General features: G+C 39.8%; 1 protein-coding gene across 7 annotated transcripts in view; it reads left to right on the forward strand.

Moving 5' to 3' along the window:
- Positions 1-5,566: 5,566 nt before the first annotated feature.
- The window catches only part of POU6F2 (POU class 6 homeobox 2), a 337,461-nt gene continuing 316,602 nt past the window's right edge, over positions 5,567-26,425 (forward strand). For all 7 annotated transcript variants that reach the window (XR_005594145.1, XR_005594144.1, XR_005594143.1 and 4 more), the window contains exon 1: positions 5,567-5,651. Coding sequence is in view for 3 of the 7 variants with exons in the window: in XM_039524933.1 (XP_039380867.1) it covers positions 5,604-5,651 (48 nt within the window). In the remaining 4 variants the exon portion in view is untranslated. The remainder of the gene's footprint in view (positions 5,652-26,425) is intronic.

Below are 26,425 nucleotides of genomic sequence, written 5' to 3' on the forward strand. Positions count from 1 at the left end.
TTGGAAAAATGCCCCAAAGAAGACTAAGTGGACAGAAGTATATGCAAGAGAACTGAAGTTTCTGCTTCAGTGTAATTTCTGTTAGCAGGGTCATTTACAATTCAAGCAGAACGTATGCTCACCTGAAATGATTTGTTTATATTTTCATCTGTGCCCTTTGTAGGAACACTTCAGTTTATATTATTCTTATTTAAAACAAACACAAAACCTTTTAACTAGTCTTTAGTGTTGTGTTTTTAAAACATGTTACTGATTTAGACCCCTTTCAGATAAATCATTGCCAATCTCTGGAATCAAATTCACTGATTGATTTAATTTATTTATTAAAATACACCAGCCACAAAAATCCCTTGCTGTAACCACATCCCACTATCAAATAGGTCCTGGGGAGTTAACAGGAGCAAGGAATCATAGGTGGATTGCATACACTCATAGACATAAAACAAAAATGAGCTGCTGGATACTGTATATAAAACCTAGAAATAAATAAGGAATCATTTAAAAACAACAACAAAACCCCATGTTTCACTTAATGGACCTCACTGACACTTATAGTGAATTATTTTTCTTACTTTTCCCCACCCTAAAAACCAAGATGGGGATAGGACCAAATTCAGCCTGGATATAAGTGGACACAACTCCTATTGAAGTCATTGGAAATTGTACCAATTCACACCAGGTTTGATTTTGGCAATTAAGATTCTGGCCTTCTAGGTTCTTTAGGCCTGATCCAACATCCATTGAAATCGGTGGAAGTCAGATCAGGTCCTCTGTTTTGCCCTCACTTGCATATCAGGAGTGCAATCCCACAGGTTCCCTCCTTTGAGGTGATGAGTGTCCTGAACTCTCTCAGGAGGTGCTCTGCTTCTTGCGAGATAAGGCCACAGATGGCCAAATCTTGTAGTCCTGACTCGGGTAAAACTTCATTAGATTTTATGCTTTGGAAGGGTCTGAAGCCTAAATCTGTAGCTACAGAATCCTCACTGAAACAATTAGGCGTTCCATGCATGGACTAGCCACAGGACTGGGCTCTGAGTAAGTAGGTTAGAATATATCATGAACAGACCTCACACGTGTGCCTAATAAAGAGGGTGGTGCTTGTGACTCCGTTGTTTAAAATACAGTAAGTCTGTTGGATGTTTTGTTGTAGATTTTGGTTCGCTTTTCAGGAACGGCTGCCAGATGAAATGCCAAAAAGGAAACAGAAAAGTGTAAAAGTAAAGATGTTCTGTTCAAATGAGCAATTTCATATTGGTCTAAATTCAAGTGTAGTGCATGGGGATTTAGCTTTACAACTCCCATTAACATCCAACATAACATGCTAATGTATCACCCTGAAGAGTTACTTTGTTCTCTTGCTTTTATATAGTCTTATTTAAAATTTTGGGGAGAGGGAGGGAATGGACACGTAAATTAAAGCTTCCCACAGGCATTTTAAACTTGTGCAACCAGCACTTACTCAACAGATCACTCTAGGTCTCGCTGATCTTAGCACCATTACAAGGGTCATATTTTCACACAGATGAACCATTCGTGAGCAATTTCTCCAATGTGTTTGACACAAACATTCTTTTCTTTGATATTGGAGATATAAGCCTTCTATTTTTGTCCTAATTTTTTTCCCCCAACAGACATATTTATTGAGGCTATTGCAAGGAAAATCCTACTTTCCATTAATATTTGACTCTTTTTCTTTCTCCCTTTTCCAGGAGCTCATGCTAATAAAGAGACTCAGGATCTTACTATACATGAACTTGTGTGTGCATATATAGATAGATATGCGTGTGTGTGTACACAAAGAGATAGAGAAAAAATGTAGATATATAAAACATATACTTTTTTTTTAGTAGACTACTTCATGATTCCAATGCTGTAGATCAACAAGTAGCATTTATTGATCTGTTCTTACAACAGTTCTAGTTCCAGGGAAGATTTTGATTGATTATCCTCATCCAAAGTGAGCTCTTTCCCCATCTCTCCAGAGTGTTCAGTGGCACCAGCAGCAGACAATATGGAGACAAACACTTTATTTTTGACTGGAAAGACCATACAGAGCATAAACATAGGTAGATAGTGAAGAATTATTTCAAATTCCATTTCCTATTTCCATTTCCTATTTCCACCCAAGTAATTTCTGAGGGCTCCCTGCTTGTAGGGACTTATTAGTCCACCTCTTGAGCTGAAGAGAATGTCCATCAGCTGTCAGTAGTAGCACTGATATCTTCAGGCCTTCATAATACAGAATGAGACAATTACAAATTAAAGCATTGAGCATAGGGGAGAGGGAATACCTTTCTGTGACAAAAGAATGCTAAGAAGATATTACATGTTAAGACTTGTGCTGTTCCTTTACTGTTTCACTAGACAAAAATCTTCTTTATTCTTTACCTTTTAAGTTAAAGCACTAGTTAATGTCAGTGTCAAAAGAGATTCATACCAAGATTCATACCAACATTTAAAGCTTGGAAATGATCTATTAAGGGGAAACAAAACAGTATTCAAATAGCCTTACAGTTCAGACAATCTTAATGTACACATTCCAATGCCCTCCCCCCTAAATTTTTCCTCATAGTCTTAACCTAGAGGCTAGAAAGCCTCTTACATCCACTCACCTTACATTTGAACAACCAGCTACAAACTTTCACAAACCACCACCATTTATAGTGCCAAAAATTCATCTTCTAGTTCAATAGTGGGTGAGAGGCACCAACCTCTTGCTTCTTTAATATGCAAGTAAGAGAGGCCTAACTCTCCCCAATTCCAACTTCCTGCTGCGGTCAACAGACCACACAAATCACATCTTAATCTACTGTTTGATAAGATAAAAATAGAAACAGTCACCCCCAAGCTCCCTCTCTACATGGGCTGCAATTGTCACCATGAAGGCTTGAAAGATTTACTATTGAGTTCACTATGAACTCCCCTAGGGTAAGTCAGAGACCCCATTTTGTAGACTTCATATGCACCATTATTCAGTCCACTGTAGGCAGGTAGACTGCAGTTCTCAGAGTACCTTCAAAATTTCCATTTAAAGAATTCCATTGTACCCCCCAAAAATGCTTTTCCTGTGCAAAATTTTGGGACAGGACATGAAAAACAGAACGTCTAGATCCCAGGTTGCAACCGTAATGATTTACATCTAGGTATTTAATACTGTACTACTCACTGTGATTTCTGAGGCCTTGGTACAGCATGGTTCCATAATCAGCATAATTTGTAAAGGCTGAGAACGTTTTGACAAATGTTCTTCAACTGAAAAAAAAAGATTGGGTATCCATTCTGCAACAAATCCATTGTTGCAAAGGAACAAACAGAATTGCTAAATAAGCCATATGTGCTTGCAGAGTTGGAACTAGCACACCAGTCCTACAGCTTCATAAACACAGGCCTCTACCACTTGGTCTAAAGGAAGTTCTCTGTTAACTGCCAGTTACAAACCCTTGATTTCTCTAAGCAGCAGCCAGCCTCTAGATGGCAATATGCTCACTGAGAACAGATGGGATCCTCATGCCTTTTCCTTATAAACCACATACACAGTAGTCCGGTCCAGATCTGACCCACATCCCCACTAAGCTTTGCCTTCACTCTGTGACTTTACAGATGTACTATAAGAAATGAAGCCCTGAGGCAAGGCTTAACGCACAGATAGTTCTCCACAGACCCTCACTGAAACTGGTCTGTTGTCAAGGCTTTTCACTGTAGCCCACTCACCTCAGACATCCACTCAGTCTTTTCTTTTTCTTTATTGGATATAATGCTACCCACTTGGTCTAAGACTATAAGCCTAAAGGTTTGTACCTCCACACAGAGTCCTAGTGCATATGAAAAGCCCTCTCTCACATGCAAGCTATAACCATTATAATTAGACACAACACTTTGATCTTAATCTCATTTCTTCAAATAGAGCCTGTGCTTTACTATTTCAAGCATTTTAACTCTGTGTCAAGTGTGGAGAGCTAGTAATAAGCTGTCTTGAGCTACAGGGAACCAGAGAGACATTAGTCACTAGTGGAAAATTTCAGATCACCGTAATTTTTTCACTACATGCAACTGAGAACAGTTTGACCAGTTTCCTTCAGACTTAGTGTAAAATTTCTCCTTGGTCTTCAGAGTGTATTTGGCATTTTTCAGTACAGATCAATTTTCACTAGCCAAAGTAATGGGATTTGAGAGATTGGAGGGGCACTAAAAATAGGACTTAGAACCTTGACTGTAGAACCAGAATATGCTCTCTAATATGGTTGGAAAGATGGAATCTCCACATTTGTACTTAAAGCGAGATTCTGCTTTGAAAAGTGTCTGTATAAAAGTGGCGCTCCTAACTCAGCAAATCTACTTTGTGTATGTATTCAGATTAATATGAACTTTTAACAAAGTAAAGTTTTACTACTGTCAGATCTGCATAACTAACAGAGCTCTGAGTGACTGTAATGGATTTTGTGGTGCGACATCAACAACAATCTACGTTCTATTTGATAGGCCACCTTTGCAATCTCATTGACGTCAATTGATGTGCTAAAATTACATTTGTAGAACCCCCACTGAAAGGAGAAGTATTAGAATAAGTGTAACGTGGGGCATAATTTATTACTGGTACTGATATGGTTCATGAAGCAGAAAGGAACACAACTTGATTTTCAGATCCCAGGCTGAGTTTGCAGATGAAGAAAAAACTTACCTTTTTACTTGTAAACTGAGCAGAATTGATATGGAGCTCCTGAGGCAAATAGATGCAGAAACTCACATCATCTTTTTTACACTTTCAAAGTAGCACCACAGAATATCAGTGTTGGAAGGGACATCAGGAGGTCATCTAGTACAACCCCCTGCTCAAAGCAGGACCAATCCCCAGACAGATTTTTGCCCCAGATCCCTAAGTGGCCCCCTGAAGGATTGAACTCAACCCTGGGTTTAGCAGGCCAATACTCAAACCACTGAGCTATCCTTTCATTCAGTTTGCAGTGCAGAACTCTTCCATAGAAGTAGAGATGGGGAAAACCTACAGTATTGGGTCAACTTGCTTGGGGGACTACAAGAGATATCATTACCACTCTTGTACCTTGTCAACTCCCTCCTTTACACTCCCCATTGCTTTGTCCAGTCTGGTTTCAATTGACTCAAGTAATAGGGCTTGTGAGAATGTTCTAATCTATTAATGTTTTCTTCCTCTGATATATTCATCCTGCACTCTCCCTTTCTTAGGTCCATCCTTTTCCTTCTAGCTACCCCCATGGTCTACTCAGAACAACTCGGAACAATTAGGCCATGATCCTGTAAATTCTTGTGCACATGCTTATTTCTAAGCATGTAATTAGTCCCATTGATTCCAATGGGTTAACTCATGTGAGTTTAGTTAAGCACATGTGTGAATGCTTAAAGGATCAGAACCTTATGTAGTTGAAGGGTATAAGCACTATAAATGGCTTTGATATATCCTTAAGCCATAATTTAGCCCAAATATAAATATTTACATTTTCTTTATAGAACAAGTCAGTCCCTTTAACTGTGTAATCAGTTTTGTTACTCTTTTCTGAATTCCTTCCAGTTTGCTGTCATCTTTCTGGAGGGAAGTTCCTAAAAGTGCATGCAACATCTGAGGATCTATGGTAGAGCTGTGTAATTCTGTGCAGAGAGGAACAGTCACATGCCAGGTCTGTGATAGGACACCTGAACTCAGACTAAAATATCACCTGACTTTTTTGCTATTTCTTTGCTATTTTCAGTATCCAGCTTGTATCCCAATATCCCAATATAATTTCTAGGTCTTATTTATTTGTATTTTTGCTTTGCAGTTTTATGTATCTTCTGCCTATTTGTGTGTGCATGTGTATGCGCGCATGTGTGCTTTGGTTATTATTCCCCTATGTCCCTAGACTCCTTAAGTGATTTAGGTACTTTTGAAAATACGACTTAGGTTCTTAAAGGAATCAGGTGCTTTTGAAAAATTTGCTCCAGATGTATTAGCCATTATTTTTTTACATTGGTTTTCATTTTGTACTTTCTTGTCCTAATTTTTTGGCATATTTCCCTTTGTATTTTTTCCTCACTGAGGTGAGTAAAAAATGCAGTGGGGGCCAATGAAAAGGGACTTGGATTAGGGTGAGAAGATGGCTCTATTGTATGACCATGGATGTCACTTGAAAAGTTCTTTTCCTCAGTTTCCCCATATATACAATGGAGATAACAAATAATTTTCTTATTCCAAATCTGGATCAAATGTCAAAATCTGAAAAAATTTTCAGGTCAATTGAATATTTCATTTCAATAATTTCAAAACATTTCATTTTGATTTTGACAATTTAAAATTTATTTCACTAATAATTGGCTTAACTTTAAAAACAAAAAAAAATAGATTTTGAACAGTAAAACTAATTTTTTCATTTAGAAAATGTCAAAATGAAACACCGACAATTTAAAAACGTTTTTCAAACATTTTTTGAGTCAAAACAATTATCAAAGCCAACTCTATCCTGTGAAAAGTTTCACTTTGAACAAATTGGCATTTTCTGATTAAATAACATTTAATTGGAACTTTCCTGATCAGTTCTAATAATGATACTTAGTTTAGTTATAAAGTGCTTTTAGGTATGTGGACTAAAAATGCTATATAAGATTTAGTATTATCTTCTGATTTAATACATGTATTTACATAGATTGTTGTGCTTTCCTTATAGAAGAAAAGGAAGCAAACTTGGCTTCCCTGGATTCTGTAGTGCCTTCCTTCTAACACAGCGAAGCCTCCTAGCTAACCTCTGTGTGCTCCAGGTAGCAAATTCTGGAACACTGTGAAGAGCCAATTGTGTGGAAAATATTGAAAATGGAGGGCAGGTCTATACTACAGCCCAAGTCGCTATAATTTATGTCTCCTGGGGGTGTGAAAAAGCTGAGCCATGCAAGTGTCACGCTGTCCACACCAGCTTCCACTTCTCGGTGAGGTGGAGTAATTACACTGACAGGAGAGTGCTCTCCCGTCAGCACAGCATGTCTTCACCAGATGCAGCTGATGTTAGAACTGTAGTGTAGACTTGCCCTGAGAAGAAGAATTGTTTTATGGTTAAGGCACTGGATTGAGCCTCTGGATGATTCAGTTCTTGGCTCTGCTACCTTGGGTAAATTACTTAATTTCTCTGGCCTGGAGAGATTCAAATGGAAGTTAGGACCCTAAATACCTTTGTGGATTTAGCCTTTGTTCCTTAATTCCTCATGTTTAAAATGGGGCTAACAATACTTCCTTTCTCCCACCCCCTGCTTGTATTTAGATTGCAAGAGCTGTCTCTTCCTACATGTATTTAGGTATGTGTCTGTGTCACCCACTCATGACCTGTAACCTCTGGCTGAGTTACTGAAATACTCAAATAATGATTTAATGACTTCAAATTACGAGAGTCCACCATTTACTCCAGTTTAAACTTGCAAGTGACCTGTGCCCCACAATAGAGAGGAAGGTGGAAACCTCGCAGGGTCTCTGCCAATCTGACCCGGGGGAAATTCCTTCCCAAACCCAAATATGGGGATCATTTGGACCCTGAGCATGTCAGCAAGACCAACCAGACAGACATCTGGGAAAGAATTCTCTATAGTATCTCAGAGCCCTCCCCATCTAGTGTTACAAGTCCCTCCTACCCCCATTGTGCAGTAACATGCCACTAAAAAAGCTCAGGTTTGTTCTGCAGTTCCTCAGCGTTGGAATTTACTGAAGAATGCACCCTTCCCTGCAGAATCTAAGCTTTTATTAAATATATATAAATCTTCCAAACATAAACCAGTGCAATGTTTTCTTTCTGAGTGTGCAAACCACCTGAAATAATAGCTGATGGGAACTCCCCATTCATCTAGATATGGGATTAACTCTAAAACCTAACAAGGGTGATTTAAATGTCACTCATTTCACTTCAGCTCCCTGTATTGGGAGCATTCAGCTCATATGTTTACCTCATGATCCCAAGCTACATCCTACACTTTCTCAAGTACCAAAGGTACATTTCTTCCTGCCAAAGAACAAACCACCAAACAAAGTAAAAAACCAGAACCTAAGAATTGTATGGAATTTAATTGCTCATATTGTTAAATCATGTATCTACATAATCTTATTACTTAACCTTTATCCTCCTCCCTTCCCTGTTTATTATCTCTCACTCTCGGTTGTTTTGTCACAGCTTACTGGTGCTAGGGTCAGACTGGATCACTGGTGCAGAATCAGGAATGGTGCTCTGAGTGAGTGGTAGATTGTGTGGGTATGTCTAGAGAGCTACACAGAACATATACATCTTAGACCACTACTGCAAGGTAGCTTGCTAGCTGGTGTCAGAGGAAGTGAATTGGATCCCAAAATGGAGAGTTCAATTTAAGCACACATACCACTTTAATGGCTCCAGATTCCTAGCAAATTGCTGATTTGTCTCAATGGGTAATAGTATAACCCCCTCACTTACTTTTTGTTAGCTGTTATATTGACTGGAATTCATTACTTCCTTCATTTTTAATGTCTGATTTTATCAGCAGAGCCATTTTAGGAAGATTGCTGGTTTAGACTCACTCTTCATTTTATTAATCATTCTCCTGTCTAGTATTTATTCTACCCTGATATATTTTTAAAGCCTCTTTTAGTCCTCATATGTCTTTAACCCCAGCATTACTTGGCTTTGGTCTTCTGACCCTATATTCCTTCCTTCACCTGTCTTGCTGTGAAGAAGGTAAACAAGGAAAAATGGTACATGTGCATCGGTCCCAATCTCACTTTCCCTGGACTAGAGCTCAAAGTATTTAATGTGAAAAGATGTATGTGTGCATAATCTTGTGTACTGCAATTTCTTGCACATCTAAGGTCAGTGTGTAGTCTATCAGTATTCTGCCCTTTTGATTCTTTGGATGCACAGGTGTAATGATGCCATGTAGGAGAAATTTGGTGCCATGTAGGAGAAGTGGACCCTGCTTTACTAGTAAACCTGTATGAAGGCATGGGGATGTAATACTTACTGTGCACATTATATTGGAAAGTAACAAACACTGTGACAGCAATTTAAGTGGCATTATTCTGCTCCCTATAAATATGCCTGAGTTGTGAGAGCAAAAACTATAATACTATCCTAGGGAAAGAGAAGAGCTTTTCCCATAAATACTGTGGCTGCTGTTGCAGTAATGGGATATCAAACAGGCAAAATTGTATGTGTTGTCAATGGCTACGATATAATTTTATTGACTTATACTGTTTAAAGTGAAGACATGATGTTAAGCTTACATAAGGTGTCTCACTGCAGTAATTGCATACCAACTTGATTTTATGGGGAAAAAAAGAACATTTTAATAACCCCATACGTTCCTGGGACAGCCTACATTTACATGTAGTGATCATAGGTTTATGATTAAGTGCTCACATACTATGGTGATAAGAGCCATACAAGTACCTTGATAGATAGATGAAATGTTGTAAAGGGCATGAATGGATCCCACTGGATCCCAGGTCTGGATTAATTTAAATTTAGGAATTTGAATCTTTTGTAAAAGGCAAGCAAACAGAAAAGGAAAAATGTGCATAAATTATTTGTTTTGCACATCCCAAACCTACCTATGTTGCTTGTATTCTGCTTTTCTGTAGGCTCTTCCACATAGACACAAAGGTTTCTAAGGGGCTTGTTCTGCTAAATATACCGCCCTGTTGGAGCTGCCTATTAGCTGGTGAGCTGGCCCTCTATTTTTGGGGCCAGGCGCTGCCCACCTCCCCAAGTGAAGGGAATGAATCCAGGAATGTCACATGATGGGCGCATATGACTCAGAACTAGGCCTGCTGAGAGAGATAAAGGGCAGCCTGACTCCAGTGAGGGTGAATTTAGGTAGAGACTCCAATGAGTCAGATAATTGTGTTGAACAGAAGAGCTCTTGCTATGTCTGAGTTAGAGGGCCTGGGTGGTGTAAGCCTGCAGAGAGCAGTAGCCAGCTAAGAGAGATTGAGTGGGGAGGAAAGCCTCTGTGAGGTATAGGACTGAAAACCCTGCACTAAAGGTTATGAGCCAGCTCAGAAAGCAGGGGTAAAGATGTGCTATTGTGAGCTTTGCACTGAAAGAAGAGGGAAACAACTGCAGTGTGAAGGCTGATTTCCTAGGGAGCAAGGAGAAACTGAGGGAGTAGCAGGGCCTGAAACAAGACTGGGTAAACCTTGCTACTTTTGCTTTTTGCATTGCTATATCCCTCTTCATCTGAAGTAGTTAATGCCCTTTCAAAATATTAACCCCCAGAGCCATCCTATGACTAGCTATTGTAATCAGAACTGTACAGAATACTTGCAACAAAATCACAATAGTTAAAGCAGCTGATGCTCACTTGCTCCTGGATTTCATTAGGAGCCCAAACATTAGCCTTGGCTTACTAAGTGAACCTGTGCTGTGTATTGTGGTTTCAGCCAGCCTCATGTCTCCCATTGCTCTGCCTAGCGGCTAAGCAGTTCTCCTTGCCCCTTCTCCAGGGACTTTGCAGAGAGGACAGCCAGGCTAATGCCTCTGGGATTTCTGTAGGATTTTGGATAGCTTTTCTACTCATTCTTTTTCTTTTTTAAACTTTTTATTAAGTTGAAGTTACAATGAAATGTGAATATTGAATGTTACTCAATCAGAATCAGGTTAATAGTCAGACAACCTGGCTAAAGATTCTGGCTTGCTGGGTGGGAAGTCTCCTCTGAGTACTCTAAAAAGGGTGACCAAGTTTCTAAATACCTATCCTCTTTTTTCAGAGTAGCAGCTGTGTTAGTCTGTATCCGTAAAGAGAACAGGAGTACTTGTGGCACCTTAGAGACTAACGAAAGTTTGTGCTCAAATAAATTTGTTAGTCTCTAAGGTGCCACAAGTACTCCTGTTCTTTATCCTCTTTTGGTGCTTCTCTTGTGTATGTACTTGGTGTATCCATTACAAGGCCAGTCTGTATTTTACTGTACCACAACTCTATAGAAGGAGGAACACCATTATTCCAATAATGTCCAATACAAAGTATTGCTGCTAACAATAAAAAATAAATTCATGTGTCATTCTGTTTAAAATGTAGATCCTTTACTGGAATATTAAGAAAGCAGGTCAACAGATCTCTAGGATGTCAGCATTTTGCCACAAAATTAATCTCTTTAATAATTTCCTCCCAAAATCATCTAATTCTCGGATGCAGCCACCACATATGCAAGTATGTTTCTCTTTCTCTGCAACACCTCCAGCAGAATTCCTCCTTAGGAGCCAAAATATGCCATCTATACAATAATTTTTAAAACAAAATTTCTTTGAGTGACTCAGATTGAAGAGAGAGATTCCCTTTCACATATAGACTCCACTCATCCAGATAAATTTATTTATCCAGCTCTCTTGTCCCATCTTTTCATCGGGGTTGTTTTCTTTACAACATCTTTTACAATCAAAATTGTATATCTCTTAGAAATTAAACCTTTTGTTCCAACTTGCTCCTGGGTCAATTCCTCAAAGGTGGTTAAAGGTTTAGATAGAGCCATATCCAGATTTCACAATAAGGTGTTTGATTTGTAAATATTGACAATACAGCGTATTTATATTATTTACATACTTCTTGGCATGATTTCAAATCAGGACCCAGGAACAGCTGTTTGAACTGAGTAATCTCTGCTGTTACCTAGAGTGACTAGTCACTGATATTTTCTAGGGATAAATTCCTGATTATTAATGAAAGTAGCTAAGGGAAAGGGCCTCAGCAACAGGAATTTAGAAGAATTGTCCAAAGCTGCTAAGAGGTCTGGAGGAATGGATGGCTTCTTCTTTTTGGTGATGTTAATTTCTTTGTAGCCCAACAATTACTATGAATAACTGTATTTGGGACTCCAGTCTTCAAGTTTTACCTAGAGTTTGCCTGGGCTATTGTTAACTCAACTGATCACATCTTTTAATTGTGATGAATGACATTCATTCCTTTTTTATATTTTGAGGGTGGGAACAGCCAGGCAAATCTTCTGCCTCCCTAATTCTTTTGGGGGGCCTTCAAGTTGAGAGATTGGAGGCCTATTGTTGGAACCTAAGAAATGCCCCATTAGTGAGGTTTTCCAAGCAATTGCAAAGGCCTCGAACTCTGTTTACTTCTTTGCTGACTCCTGATGGTGGCTGACATTTGTTCCTTCTATGGCTCTTTTTAAGACCTATCAGGAAGTAAGTTAAAAGATGACAGGGATTGATTTATATTGTGAAGAATAAGTTGACTAAATGTGCTTAGGTGGTCTAATTGCTCAATAAGTGAGGATATAACCATCTACTGAAATTTGAAGCAGGTAAATGTGGATGGAGAGGAATTTCTTAGGATGGCATAAGCAATAAGTGGCAGTAATGGGATAAAATTAAGAAAGGAAAATGTATGATAGATATAACGAAAAATTTTCTAACAATGAGATCTCAGAATTTTTAGAGATCATTGTGTTGGATTCTTAAAGCCAGACTAGACAAAGCACTAGAAGATGTAGAGTAGAAAAGAATCTTGCATAGGCCTCTGTTGAGATGGACTGGGTAATCTTATAGGTTCCTATCCCTATATTCAAAGTATCAAAATCAGCACCTTTTGCATCACTCTGTTATCCCATTTTACAGATTGCAGCACTCTGAAGTAATTTCAGGTATTTCTTTATTCATTTTGTGTAAGCTGGTGTGTCCAGATGCATGGATTTTACAGGGGTATTGGTGCTATTTTGTGTAACCCTGCATGTTGCAAAAACAATGTCTTGTAAAGTATTTTTAGGGTACTATTCTGTGGGAATAAAGATTTCTATTTATAGTTTGAAAACCATATCTGCTTAGTAAAAATGGACTCTGAAGCCTAGTGCTCATGTTGACTAGGTTGGAAAAATAATTTTTAAGAGAGTGATGTTTATGAAACTTGATATGGACTTGCATTTATTAAAGTAACTAAAACCAGACCTCATTTAGGGCTCGGTCCTTCACCATCAAAGTCAATGGGAGTTTTGCCATTGATTCAATAGCTGCAAGATCAGGTCCTTAGCCTAGATTGTTGGTCACCATGCAGAGTGATCATGTTGGTCACCATGCAGAGATCATGCCAAACCTTGGGCTGATCCTGCTCCTATCAATGTAGATGGCAATATTCCAAATTGACTTAAATGGGAACAGGATCAGGCCCCTTGTCTTTTAAAAATAGGTTTATAATACAAAGGGCAATATCAGAATCTTCAGAAAGATTTTTCTGCAGTTTCAAACAGAAGGAACTCAAAGGCGTTTGCCACTTTGTGTTCTCTAAGGACAATGGTGCTAGTTTCTCTTTAAGGGTGAAATTGAACAATCCAGCAACATTCACCAGTTTGAAAGAACAAGAGCAAGCAACAAAAAACAGCATTGGAATGGCACACTTTTGCTTTGATCAGATATTAATCCATCCCTCTTAAAATATTTTGTTTAGAAGGGCTTTCCTGAAGGAACAATAGGAAAACAGTGACCAATAATTAGAGCCTTGCACGGATAAAAAAAATTTATTGGCATCCCATCCGCAAAAATGGTCTGCAGATGTGGCTATAAAATTTGAATCTGCATCTATCTGCAATCCGCAAAAATGGTCAACGGATATAAAGCAGATATCTGCAGATATGCAGGGCTCTGCCAATAATTGTCTTTTTTTATTAGTGCACAGTATGGAATAGTATTGTGTGTAGGAAAATACTAGTATACCTGAGAAATGACTTGCTCTTAGCTTAATAATAATCCAGTCACTGTAATTACCTCTAAAAATGATTAGTGAATGAGTGCACAAGCTCTTTTCATGTTGTAAAGCATTCAACAACATTGTACGCTGCTTTGTATTAAAGTGCTCCTGTAAGCCTGCTGAAAAGGATTGCTACTTTATGTGATATTTGACATAACACACTTGACACAGTAAGCAAGACATCTTGGGAATTTGCAGCTCTACCTGCAGCTATTGATGGATTAGCACCCATTCCAAAAAGCATGAAGTACATAAGAACATAAGAACGGCCATACTGGGTCAGATCAAAAATCCATCAAACCCAGTATCCTGTTCTCTGACAGTGACCAATGGCAGATGCCCCAAAGGGAATGAACAGGCAGGTTATTATCAAGTGATCCATGCCCTGTCACCCAATCCCAGCTTCTGGTAAACAGAGGCTAGGGACACCATTCCTGCCCATCCTGGCTAATAGCCATTGATGGATCTATCTTCCATGAATCTATCTAGCTCCCTTTTGAACCCCGTTATAGTATTGGCCTTCACAACACCCTCTGGCAAGGAGTTCCAGAGGTTGACAGTGCATTGCATGAAAAAATCCTTTCTTGTGTTTGTTTTAAACCTGCTACCTATTGATTTCATTTTGTGGCCCCTTGTTCTTGTATTATGAGAAGGAGTAAATAACACTTCCTTATTTACTTTCTCTATACCACTCATGATTTTATAGACCTCTATCATATCCCCCTTAGTCGCCTCTTTTCCGAGCTGAAAAGTCCCAGTCTTATTAATCTCTCCTCATACAGAAGCTGTTCTATACCCCTAATCATTTTTGTTGCCCTTTTCTGAACCTTTTCCAAATCCAATATATCTTTATTGAGATGGGGTGACCACATTTGCATGTAGTATTCATTGTGTGGGCCTACCATGGATTTATATAGGGGCAATATCATATTTTCTGTCTAATTATCTATCCCTTTCTTGATGATTCCCAACATTCTGTTTGCTTTTTTGTCTGCCGCTGCACATGGAGTAAATGATTTCAGAGAAATATCCACAGTGACTCCAAGATCACTTTCTTGAGTGGTAACAGCTAATTTAGATCCCATCATTGTATATGTATAGTTAGGATTATGTTTTTCAATGTGCATTACTTTGCATTTATCAACATTAAATTTCATCTGCCATTTTGTTGCCCAGTCACGCAGTTTTGTGAGATCCTTTCATAGCTCTTCGCAGTCTGCCTGAGACTTAACTGTTTTGAGTAGTTTTGTATCATCTGCAAATTTTGTCACCTCACTGTTTATCCCTTTTTTCCAGATCGTTTATGAATATGCTAAATAGGACTGGGCCCAGTACAGAGCCCCGGGGGACACCACTATTTACCTCTCTCCATTCTGAAAACTGACCATTTATTCCTACCCTTTCTTTCCTATCTTTGTTTCCTATCACAATGAGCCTAAACTTCTTAAACAAAAGCAAGTGCTCTTGCAGATGATTTGGTCACCCCTATAAAGTTGCATGACAGGTAAATGTACACCTCTATCCCGATATAACGCTGTCCTTGGGAGTCAAAAAATCTTATCGTGTTATAGGTGAAACCGTGTTATATCGAACTTGCTTTGATCTGCCGGGGTGCGCAGCCCCGCCCCCCCGGAGCACTTCTTTACCATGTTATATCCGAATTTGTGTTATATCGGGTCGCGTTATATCAGGGTAGAGGTGTATATTAAATTCATTTAAATAAATATTTAATTATGAATTAATATTTTGAGATAGGAAAAGGAGACTGTGGAATCCAGCTGTTGATATAGACCTGCTACCAAGAAAAGTTACCCCGAACACCAACTACAAAGATTTTTTAAAAAACAAATAAATAAAAGTTTTACACATTTTATAAATGGGAAAGGCTTATAAATACAAAAAGAATGGTGTTATTGCTTTGCAGTATTTGTTGCAGTATTAAGTGTGTTTAGCAGTTCTAAGCAGGTTTTGGTGTCAGACACGAGACCCAGCATAGAAGAAAAGATTTGGAATGCTTGTTCCTAAGCAAACTGCAGCAAAAGTGGTGCCTTTCGTCTTTGAACATGGAAATGTGTGTGGCTGTGAAATCAGATGAAGATTTCAGTCTCATACTTCCACAAAGAGACATTGTTCTGGTATAATTTACTGTAAAGAGGGTGAGTATAGAAAAGGAAATGAAAAAGTGTAGGTTTGTGCTTCTCCACTAGCTGCAGAGGGTTAGCAAGGGCAACTTTATGAGAGCAAGGCCTTTCAGTATTTCCCCTGTGACTTCTGCGTTGCATATTAGTATAGTGAGACGTGCAGGTTGAGACAGACTAAGAACAGCTTCCAAGAGAAGACAACTTATTTAATCACATCAACAGTACTAAAAGCCAGAGTTGGGCCTGAGTTCCAAAACTGGGATTCAAATTTCAAAGTCCTCCACAGGTGAGGATGAGTAGATCCATGCCTTTTCACACATTATTGACTGAGAGACCAGCTGTAAAACTTGGATCTGGATTTGGATTCTTTGACAGCTTTTTGGGTAGGGTGTTTTGGTTAAGGCCTGATTGTCTATATAAAAATGAGTTGAGTAGGTCCTGCCTGCATATGATTTTTGAATCATGCACAAGAACAGCAAAAGCAGCTTCAAACATGATTTGGATTGGGATGTGAATTGTTTGCAAAAGCAGTGTTCACACCTGGGTAGTACTAGATAATAAAGTTGGTTGGCTTTTGTTTTGACAAATCATGTTGTTGAATAATGCTGATTCATCAAAACCAAAATATTTTGTAGAAACAGAATATTGGTTTCAACAAAACTTTTGTTGGGAAGATTTCTCAAGTCCAAGGGAATTTCTGGTAAAAAATAGAGAGGGACACCTCCCTTCCCTAGCCCCAGAATAACCAAAAACCAAAAAAGTGGTTAGGGTACTCACCTGGGATTCAGAGCAGGGACTTAGTGAACCTGGGTGTCCCACATCTTGGATGAGTGCCCTAACCGCTGGGTTATTGAGGGAGTTTCTCTGTCTGTCTCTGGTAAGATGAATATTGAATTATTTATACCAAGTGGAAGAGCAGGAGAGACTGAGTGAGAGAGATTGAGTCAGATCAAGGACTTGAACCTGAGGTATTGGCTATTCTGCGGTGGGGCTCTGATGTATTTTTGTGAATAATTTAGAAAGATCTCAGTTTCATTTTGATGCAGAACAGAACCAAGTTTCAAAACACTTGACACTTTTTGCAAAACGGAATTCTGGTTTTCCAGCCGGCCATACTAGATATATCTCTTAGATGTCCTGAGTTCCTCTTGCGGCATCTAGACAAGCTACTCCTAGCGTCCCTCTCTTCTTCTCGGCATGCTTCTTGTATGACCAAATCTCAGAAATTTAGTGCAAGTCTTATATGTGGTGTTTCTTGATGCCCCAGATCCTAGAATCCAGTAATTTTGGTAGAATCTCAGGTTTAGTTTTTCGTGGAGAAAAGCTTAAAAAGGTGACCCAAGTGCACCAAAAATTTCAAAAAACAGACCGCAAATAAAAAGAATCACGTATACGTATATATCTCTGATGTTCAGAAATCAGGGTTGGCAATACTGGTGACCTAACTTTCCCTCAGGAAAGACTAGCACTAATCATTCCTGGATGCTTTGTAGTTCTTGGTTCCAAAGGGGCAGTTCCTCAGAAACAAAGGGCAGGTGACCTAATTACTTGAGGCAGAGATAATATTCTTAATGTTGCTGGGACATAAATGTATGGTCTAGGATGGACTAAAGGGAGGATGAATCCAAACCCAGGAGACCTTGTGCACAGGCCACAAAAGATAAATCAATCAACCAAACAACAAGCAAACAAAACCCTCAAACCAAATCGTTCCACAGAGCCACGAGAATACAATGTAAGATCACTCATGTGAGAGTAATGCTCTGATTTGGTACAGAGGATCATGTCTCCTAGCAGTGGCTGACCCTGAGACTATAACAGCTTGATGCTTACTCACTTTAACTCAAGTGAGAGGCTTCTGTTTTGGATAACAAAGCCCATTTATTCAATCCTTCCTGACAACTGTGGCACCTGTTTATTATATCAGGATAGAATGGTAATTTTTTCTAGGAATGATGAATAAGTGCATAAACATCCTTGATCACATGTTTACTGAAGGCAGAATCCATAGTTGCCATCCTGGTAAGGAAACATTTTCAAATAAATCTTCAAATAAGCTGGGATTGAAAGGGCCATTGGAAGGTAGTGCACGCACCTTCTTGTGAATTTTAGGTTAATGTTAATATGTTTGTTTATAATCGGGCCACAAAACAGATCCAGTTTTCTAGGTGGTCTATTATGTTTGGCATTACTTCTCCCTTCTCCCTCCCTCCCCCCTCGGGTTACTAACTGAATTCTCCGCATTGCTCTTTGTAATTCTCCAAATTCTCCCCCATCCTCGCAGCTGAGGTTGGGTGATGATGACGTGAGTTGAAGAGCAGTGGTGCTGGAACTAGGGGTGCGGGTGGTGCTGTCACACTCCCCTGGCTTGAAATAGCAATAACAAATGCCAACTGCATGGTTTCCATGTATTTCATCAGCAGCACCCCCACTACAAAAACTGTTCTGTGGAAGAGTCAGGCTTCTAGTCCCAGTGCCTGCATGTTGGCTCAGTTCAGTATCTTCCTGCTTGTTTCCTTTCCATTGTATTGCCTCTGGCGCAGGGGTGGGCAAACTTTTTGGCCTGAGGGCCGCATCGGATTTCGTAAATTGTATGGAGGGCCAGTTAGGGGAGGGGGTCGTGGCCTGGCCCCCACCTCCTATCTGTCCCCCCTCCTCCGGGACTCCTGCCTCATCCAACCCCCTCGTTCCCTGATGGCCCCCCCAGGACTCCTGCCCTATCCACACACCTCCGCTCCCTGTCCCCTGACCGCCCCCGGACCTCCCACTGCCCCATCCAACCCCTCCTCTCATTCCTGATGGCCTCCCCGGAACCCCTGCCTGACTGCCCCCTACCTCCCCGACTGCCCCCTGCTGCCCCATCCACCCCCTCTCCTTCCTGACTGCTTCCCTGGGACCCCTGCCCCCATTCAACCCCCTGTTCCTCGCCCCGACCCCTATCCACACCCCCGCCCTCTATCGACACCCCAAACTCCCCTGCCCTCTATCCAACCCCCCCACCCCCGCTCACTGCCTGGAGCTACAGCCGCACCACCGCCACCACACAGCACAGAGACTGGGTCAGGCCGGGCTCTGCAGCTGCGCTGCCCCAGGAGATCACAGCCCCGCCACCCAGAGCATTGCGCTGGCGGCAGAGCGAGCGAGCTGAGGCTGTGGGGGAGAGGGGACAGCAGGGGAGGGGGCAGGAGCGAGCCTCCCGGTCCGGGCCGTAGTTTGCCCACCTCTGCTCTGGCGTGTGGTCTGAGGCTCTGGCTTTCCAAACTCTTTTCCAGCTCCCTGATCTCCCAGCTGTCACTTCTAGCTTCCTTTGCTAGCTACCCAAATTTCTTCCAACTTTAACTTCCTACCTGGTAGAGGCCTCTCTCCCCCACCAATGCCAGGCATGTAGGAGGATAGTGTAGATGTGGACACCTCCTCACGTCCCCTACTGGTTACTCACTCCAGTTTCTACCCCCATTTCCTCCTATTCCTGACAGTGGAGGAGCTGGAGGATGGACTGGTGAGCGCTGGCGTTGGAAGGAAAGGAGGGAGTTGATGGGAGGACAAAGGGGACCTGGGTGAGGGGCACAGTAGGACAAGAGGGTCTGGGAATCACATGAGGAACAAGGAGAAGCATGGACAGAGCAAGATGAAGGAAGATTAGGAGCAGCATTTCTAATGGAGACTCTGAGATTTGGAAAGGGGCAAGCGTGACAGCAGGGTGGGGCAGAGAAGAGCCTGGAGAGTAGTAGCTTGTGAGGTAAAGTTGGAGTTGTGGGGCTCAAAGACCTGAAGGAAATGGAATGAGAGAGATGGGGATACAGGGGAAGAATTCAGGGGTGATAAGAGAGGCAGATACCTTTGAGGAAATGGAGTGAGCAGAAGCGGGATAGCAGGCCTGCCCCAAAAGATGTGATGGCTATGTAAATGAGATCTGATTTTTGGTAGCCCAATGAGAGACACGTGCAGAGCAGCAAGGAACCCCTAAGGGGACTGTGAGAATATAGAAGCCCGCACCCTATCCCCAAGAGCAGTCCCTGTTGAAAGGAGGCAAGACCACAAGAAAAACTCCTCTCAGCGCAGAGTTCCCGGAGCAGAGAGGCAGCTGCTTGGTATGTGGGACTCAAGAAAATTGGGATAACATGGGGCACTTCAGGAATGTTGATGAGTGTGACCGTTCAAAAGAATAATAGTCTCTCTGGCTGTCAGCCTATGGAAGCTATGCAAGCCTCCGAGATCTGAATATTTTGGCCTTGGTCCTACTAAAATGATTAGGATCTTTCTAGCTCAGGACAGGAAGATAACCTTATGTATCTCACAAGAATAATTCACTCCACAACTGGAGGGATGGAGTGGTACATACTGGAGGAGGAAGATTAATAATTGGGATAGGGCACGACAATGCTCTCTATTCCTAAATATTGTATTTAAATAAGAAAGTGTAGCCCAGGTAACTGGACGCCAGGTCTAGAGCTGTTTCCTCTTCCTACCCAGCAGTCACTGAGAGGAGTAGTTACCTCAACTCCATAGGGACAGCATTGGAAGTAAAACATCTGGGCCATTAGGTGTATGTCATGGCAAGGGATTTCCACAGGTTGTGTGGTCCAGGATGAAGATTAGATAGGGTGTATTGTGGAGAGTGAGAAGATAGGGAGTTCATTTGCATTAGTTCTTTCTGCATCTTGCTGCTCTGGAGCTGGGACCAGAGCTGTCTTCTCTAGCAAGTTAACTTTTCTCCTCAACAGTGCTGCATGTTGTGGAATCACTATTCACATCTTATTCAGCATAGGATGCCACTGGTATTGTCAGCTGGTTTAGGAGATTTAATATGTCTGAGTGGATTTCTATTATATTTTGAACTAGAACTTAATTACTACACTTGTATTGTATTCAGGTTCTTATTTTGTGCCCACCACCATTGTATCTGAGTGCATTCCAGAGCTTAGTAACATCTGTCGTGTGGGATTCTGTCTTTCACACTTACTCTCATTGGTGGGGAGTGGGAGGTGGGAATTTTTCTTCTTTTTTTTTTTTTAATGTGTGTCTGCTGTGCTTTTTATTATTGAAGGCAAGGTCAAAGTCCGTCTTGTACTGGAACAGCACTTAAAGGGACAATGCCAAGTCAAATTTAACTCAAAGTAAATTTTTTAAAGGATTTTAAAAAGTATAAGGCCAAAAGTAATGTTTTCAAGATAATTTCCAATAGAAACTGCGTTTTAGACAAATAAACATTCACTAGCAATCTTTGCATCCAAAATGTGCAGTATTTTACTAGTTAATGAGGACTATGAGGATTTTACTTGTTTATGAAAAAGAATTTTGCCTGGAAAAACAAAAGTGAAATGGACTCATCTATTTTCACTGACTAAGCTAAGAGAAATGGAACAAAGGAAACAAACATGATTTACTTGGGGATTAGGTCCTGCTTTGAGCAGGGGGTTGGACTAGATGACCTCCTGAGATCTCTTCCAACCCAGATATTCTATGATTTTAACAGCCTGAATGGTGAAAAGTAAATTAGACTTCTAAAATTTGTTCAGTTTAAATAATCTGAGGTATTTTTAGCATCATGGGTACTGTTGGGAAATGAGTCTTTTAAAAATTACTTTTAACCAGACACACTACCTCCTTTAACTATAGGCAGGATGTTAGATGCACCATTGAGCATCATCTGCAGAAAAATGACACCAAGATTGAAGCTTATAAAGAGGCACTTCAGAGAAAGGGGAGATGGAAAAAGGAAGAAGAAAATAAACTTGAAAATTTCCATAGTGGAGGAGACAAGAAGATAATTAATGTAAAGCCTTCAATAGAACTAAAGAGGAGATCATTTGAAAAGTACAATTCAGATCAGAAGGTGAACATGCTGGAGACATTAACATCTTACTCAAGGCACTATAAAAGGAGAGAATGGTTGAAAGTAGTGAGAGTTTTAATAAAATCAAATGTGGGTTTAAAGAGAGAGATTTGTGCCCAAGAGGGGAGGTCATAAACCCAATATCAATAGTCATGCTCATTTTACATCAGGCTAAAAGTGGTTAAGGTGGTTGTATAGAGAGAGATAAGAGAAGATGATGTTCTCCATAGCTTTGCTGAATTAAGGAAGGATAGATAGCAAGTTACGATTTGTGGGAGGGTGTTGAAGTTGAATAAAATTGTCTTAGAATGGGTTTCGTAGTCATAGTTTTGGACATGTCAGAGAAAGAATACCAGTGATAAAGTGGCAGTAGCAGACAAAACAACATTTAGGGCAGCAGGAGGTGACAATTGCAGAAGTGTCCAGTAAGAGGTGCTCTTATTTATAAAAGAATGTATCATTATGGTACCTCTAGTAGTGATAAGGTGATGGCCATGATACTAGGTTGCAGGTGAATCAAGGGAAAATGAGATACTAAAAGCTTTAGTAAATTATGTCAAATATCAGTTAAATTAATCTTCTCCTTAGACAACATTTATAAAATACACCCTGGTGAAAATCTTGTCAACCCAATTATCCCAATCTTGGAATAGCCTTTACCCAGGGCTATCTACTTCAGCTGTCCTGATTAAAATACCATATAAAAATACATTCTGAAAACACTTAATGAGATAAAATAATGCACTGATTAAAATACAGGCATAAAGATTTACTGGTTTTCATATTTATTATATATTTTATTTGGAATTTGATCTTTATTTCTTAATTTTATGTAACAATTACTGTATTAAAATATTGGTGGTCCCTTCTGGCTGTAAGTTCAATGACTTGCGGTCAGAATGGTGCACCTATTTAACACCTGATAATAAACCATTTAATGACTGAACCCCTTCCAAATTCTCATTAAGTGGAATTTTAGCCATTCATGTCCCAGTGAAGACATTAGTTATTGTCACTTGCTAACATTATTGAGGCCTATTTTACACACAGATTTTCTGCTGGTAAAACTGGTTTAATTAGGAGTGAGATTTTTTCCCCATCAAAATAGTTATACTGGGACAACCCCTAGTGTGGACACAATTATAAACGTTTAAAGATGCCTGACATTATGATAGCTTATTCCCTTCCTATCCAGAAATAAGCTATGCTAGTATGATTGGTATACCAATGTCCATACGAGGAGGGCAGTAGTGCTTTGTATAGTTTAAGTGCTACACCTTTTGTGCATAGACATTCCTAGGTTTCCTGGGAGCTGTTGTGTCAAAATAAATAATTATCCTGAGTATGTCCCAGACAGAACTCATTGCAGGCACAGGGCCTTAGTAGAGCATATTATATTTCCTGTTATGATTACCAAGTAGTGAGATATCTCTCTTTTAAAAGGATTATTTTTACATTATACCAGTTTTTAACTTAATGACAAACATGTTTTAATTGTCATGGTTCTGGCTATTGATTTATTAAATATAAAGTCTTTGCTTCTGCTTTTAAAACTTCTGGGGCAAACAGGGACTTCAGCTTTATTGTTGTGACAAGTAAGACTCTAAAATAGAATAGTTTTTTGAGTAAAAGTTAATACAGATATTGTAAATGGATATAGTTGTGTAAGTTATAAGGAAATGATGAATATTATACTTTTAAAGGATTTTTAAACTTATGAATAGAAATATAAAGCAAATAGTTTAAAAATAAGGGCAGAATATAGTCAAAGCAAATTTTAATATTTACCTTATTGAGAAAAAGGGAATGATGATAGCAGATCTCCTCAGTAGAACTATAACCACTTTATTCTTTACTGCCTTCTTATTCCATGTACTAAGCACTTTATGCTGCTTCATCTTACGTTCCTGGGTTTTCCAGTTTTGTTTATGGAAAGCTAAAACTTACTATATAGCACATGGTGTGTCTTGTGATCTATACAGTTTCCTGTGTTAGGCTGTACGGTGTAACATTATCCTGTAACCTTCGAAAGAAAAAGAATGGAAGTAACGTCCAAAGACATTTGGGAGCAAATCCTGCCTCCTCCTCCAGCACGAACTCCATGACTGTAAGGAATCCTGGTCCACTTTGATTGCACTGTGTGGAGCAGAATGGTGGGCCCCAGTGCATTGGACCCAGGTCCCCGACACACCATAGATATTTGCTGTGCGTGGACTCCCCATGTTCCATGGAGCTGGGGGCTTTGTGCAAACAAAGGAGGAATGAGCTGGTGGATGTGTGGCTATGGCCACTCTCCCCATGGAAAGGACAGGAGCTATAGACTAGGCTCCTGCAACTTTGAGGCTGTAACAACAGCCATAGAGTAACTTAGGGGACAAGTTATCATCTTACTTCTCAGGCCTCCATAGGGTTTTGCATCACTCAGTCCAATTACTGTGTAGGGGAATTAGGATTTGCTTTTGTTGCATGTATTACTTTTACTTTGATCTTGTAACAGATTACATCATAATGGTATTTAACCATCTTTAAAATCACTATGAGAGAGGCACATTTCCATTTGATTAAATGCAGTGTGATCTGATTAAATGCCTGAGAACAACTTGGAGCAGAAATGATATCTGTTAATTTAAATTTAAAGCAAATTTTCACATAACTCCCTTCCTGGCCTCATCACCTCTACCCTTTTTTTCATGTAAGCCTTGTCTAGACTTACCTAAGGGCTGTGTGAGGGGTCTGCCATTGGAGCAGACCCCTGCACACCCTCTATGCTTATGGAAAAGGTCATGAATTGTGCACCAGTTGGCAAGGCCACTTCAGAGGCAAACTGGTGGCTGCACGACAGACCAGGGTAGGAGTTGTCAATTCACAGTTAGACAGTCCATTGACTTTTGTTTCTAAATCTTCTGTTTTAATGATAATTATCAGAATTCTGAATATTCCGGTTAGCCATATAAATGTCTAATCTTTTTTTAAACTTGCTAAATCCTTGGTCTCCAATACCTTGTGGCAATGAATTCCACAGGCTAACTATACCTTGTGGCAATGCATTCCACAGGCTAACTATACCTTGTGTGGAAAACGATTTCCTTTCATCATTTCTGAATTTGCTACACTTCAGCTACACTTCTGTTTTATTCTCTTTGTTCTTGTGAGATGAGACGGGATGAGTAATTCCTGATCTACCTTCTGTCCATTATTATTTTGTATACTTTGATCATGTCCCGTCTTATATCATCTTTCTCAGGTAACAGTTCCAATCTCTTCAATCTCTCATCATACATCTCAGAGCCCCCTCTCTTTCTGCTGTAACTTTTTGAAAGGTGGTAACCAGAATGAACACATTATTCCAGGTTGAGGGTGTGCCATTGATGTACAGAGTGGGTGAAATCCTGATCCCAGTGAAGTCAATGAGAGCTTTGCCAATAACCTCAGTGGGGTCGATTTTGCCCAATGACATTATGAAATTTTCCTTATTATTCTCCATCCCACTCTTTATAAACTCAATTTGAAAATTTGGTACCTCATAACTTTCATCTGGAAAACCACTGGCTCAGTTCTCTTCCCTAAATTGTTGGCAATCATCAGATAAGCAGTGTGGACCTGTGGGCAACATTAGCTTGTCCCAAAAGCATTTTGATGATACATTCAAATTTTGTCCTGGATTAAACCTGAGCAATCCCACTGGGGTTGAACAGATGTAACTGAAGGCAGAATTATCGCCCAACACTTTGAAACAATGTATCCTACTTCCTCAGGTGACCTTTCACTTGAGAATCAACTAAGAAATACTTTATATGGCATATAAAAATAAAAGTGCAGCTGTTGTATATAATGCAGAATAAGTGTATGGTGTAACTTGTATGTTTTTATAAAATTAGCAACAACAAAAAATCTATTGAACTTCTGGGTTTCCTCCCCAAAAATATCTAATCCATGTTCAGATTCTTACCAGCTAATAAATACAGTAAATAAAATGTTAATAAATCAGCTGCCATTTAGCCTGACAATGTGGATTGACCGCATTGATTAAATTGATTATATTTCATATATTTACAATATGTAGACACAAGCCCAATTTATTTTCTGAAGAGTTCAAGGTAGGTATCATTGGTTTAAAAAAAAAACAATGGAGTAATGTTTGTGGATGCTATCTGCAATAATCTAATGCTGACAGAGAGCAGTATTTTATTTAGTAATTAACAGTGTAAAGGGGAGAGAAGCTGTCATGTTGGTTCTTAAGCTGGGGAATGTGATGAAAGATGATATCTGCGATCTCATCCTTTCCACTTGTTTAGGATTGTCAGGATGAGAAATGTCAGCATTATGAAAGCTCAGCTCTGCTCTTGATATGATAAAACCCTTCAAAAGCCAGTCTTTCTCTCCCTCTCCCCCTCCTTTCTCCCTCTCCCTGCACTTGCTTTTTTATTTATCCTGTTTTGTTAGATGGCAGAAATATAATTCTTTTCTTTCTTCCTATTATAAGCCACCATTTTTGTTTTATTATATGTTTCACAACCCCTAATGCCCCACTGAAAATTACTTTGTTAAATGACAGTGTTTCAAAGCCATGAATCCTTTCCACTATTCCCTCAGAGGTTTGAAACAGTCAACAGACTGTAAAGAATAAATAATAAAAAAGTATTGATTATTTTGATGACTGTGAGATTCAATTAAGTATTAATTTTGCCCTCCAGTGGACCTATCAAGGTATTCAAAAGGGAGGACTCAGCTCAGCTAAATGCGTGCT

Source organism: Mauremys reevesii, linkage group 2, assembly GCF_016161935.1.
Source record: "Mauremys reevesii isolate NIE-2019 linkage group 2, ASM1616193v1, whole genome shotgun sequence".
NCBI lineage: Eukaryota > Metazoa > Chordata > Testudines > Geoemydidae > Mauremys > Mauremys reevesii.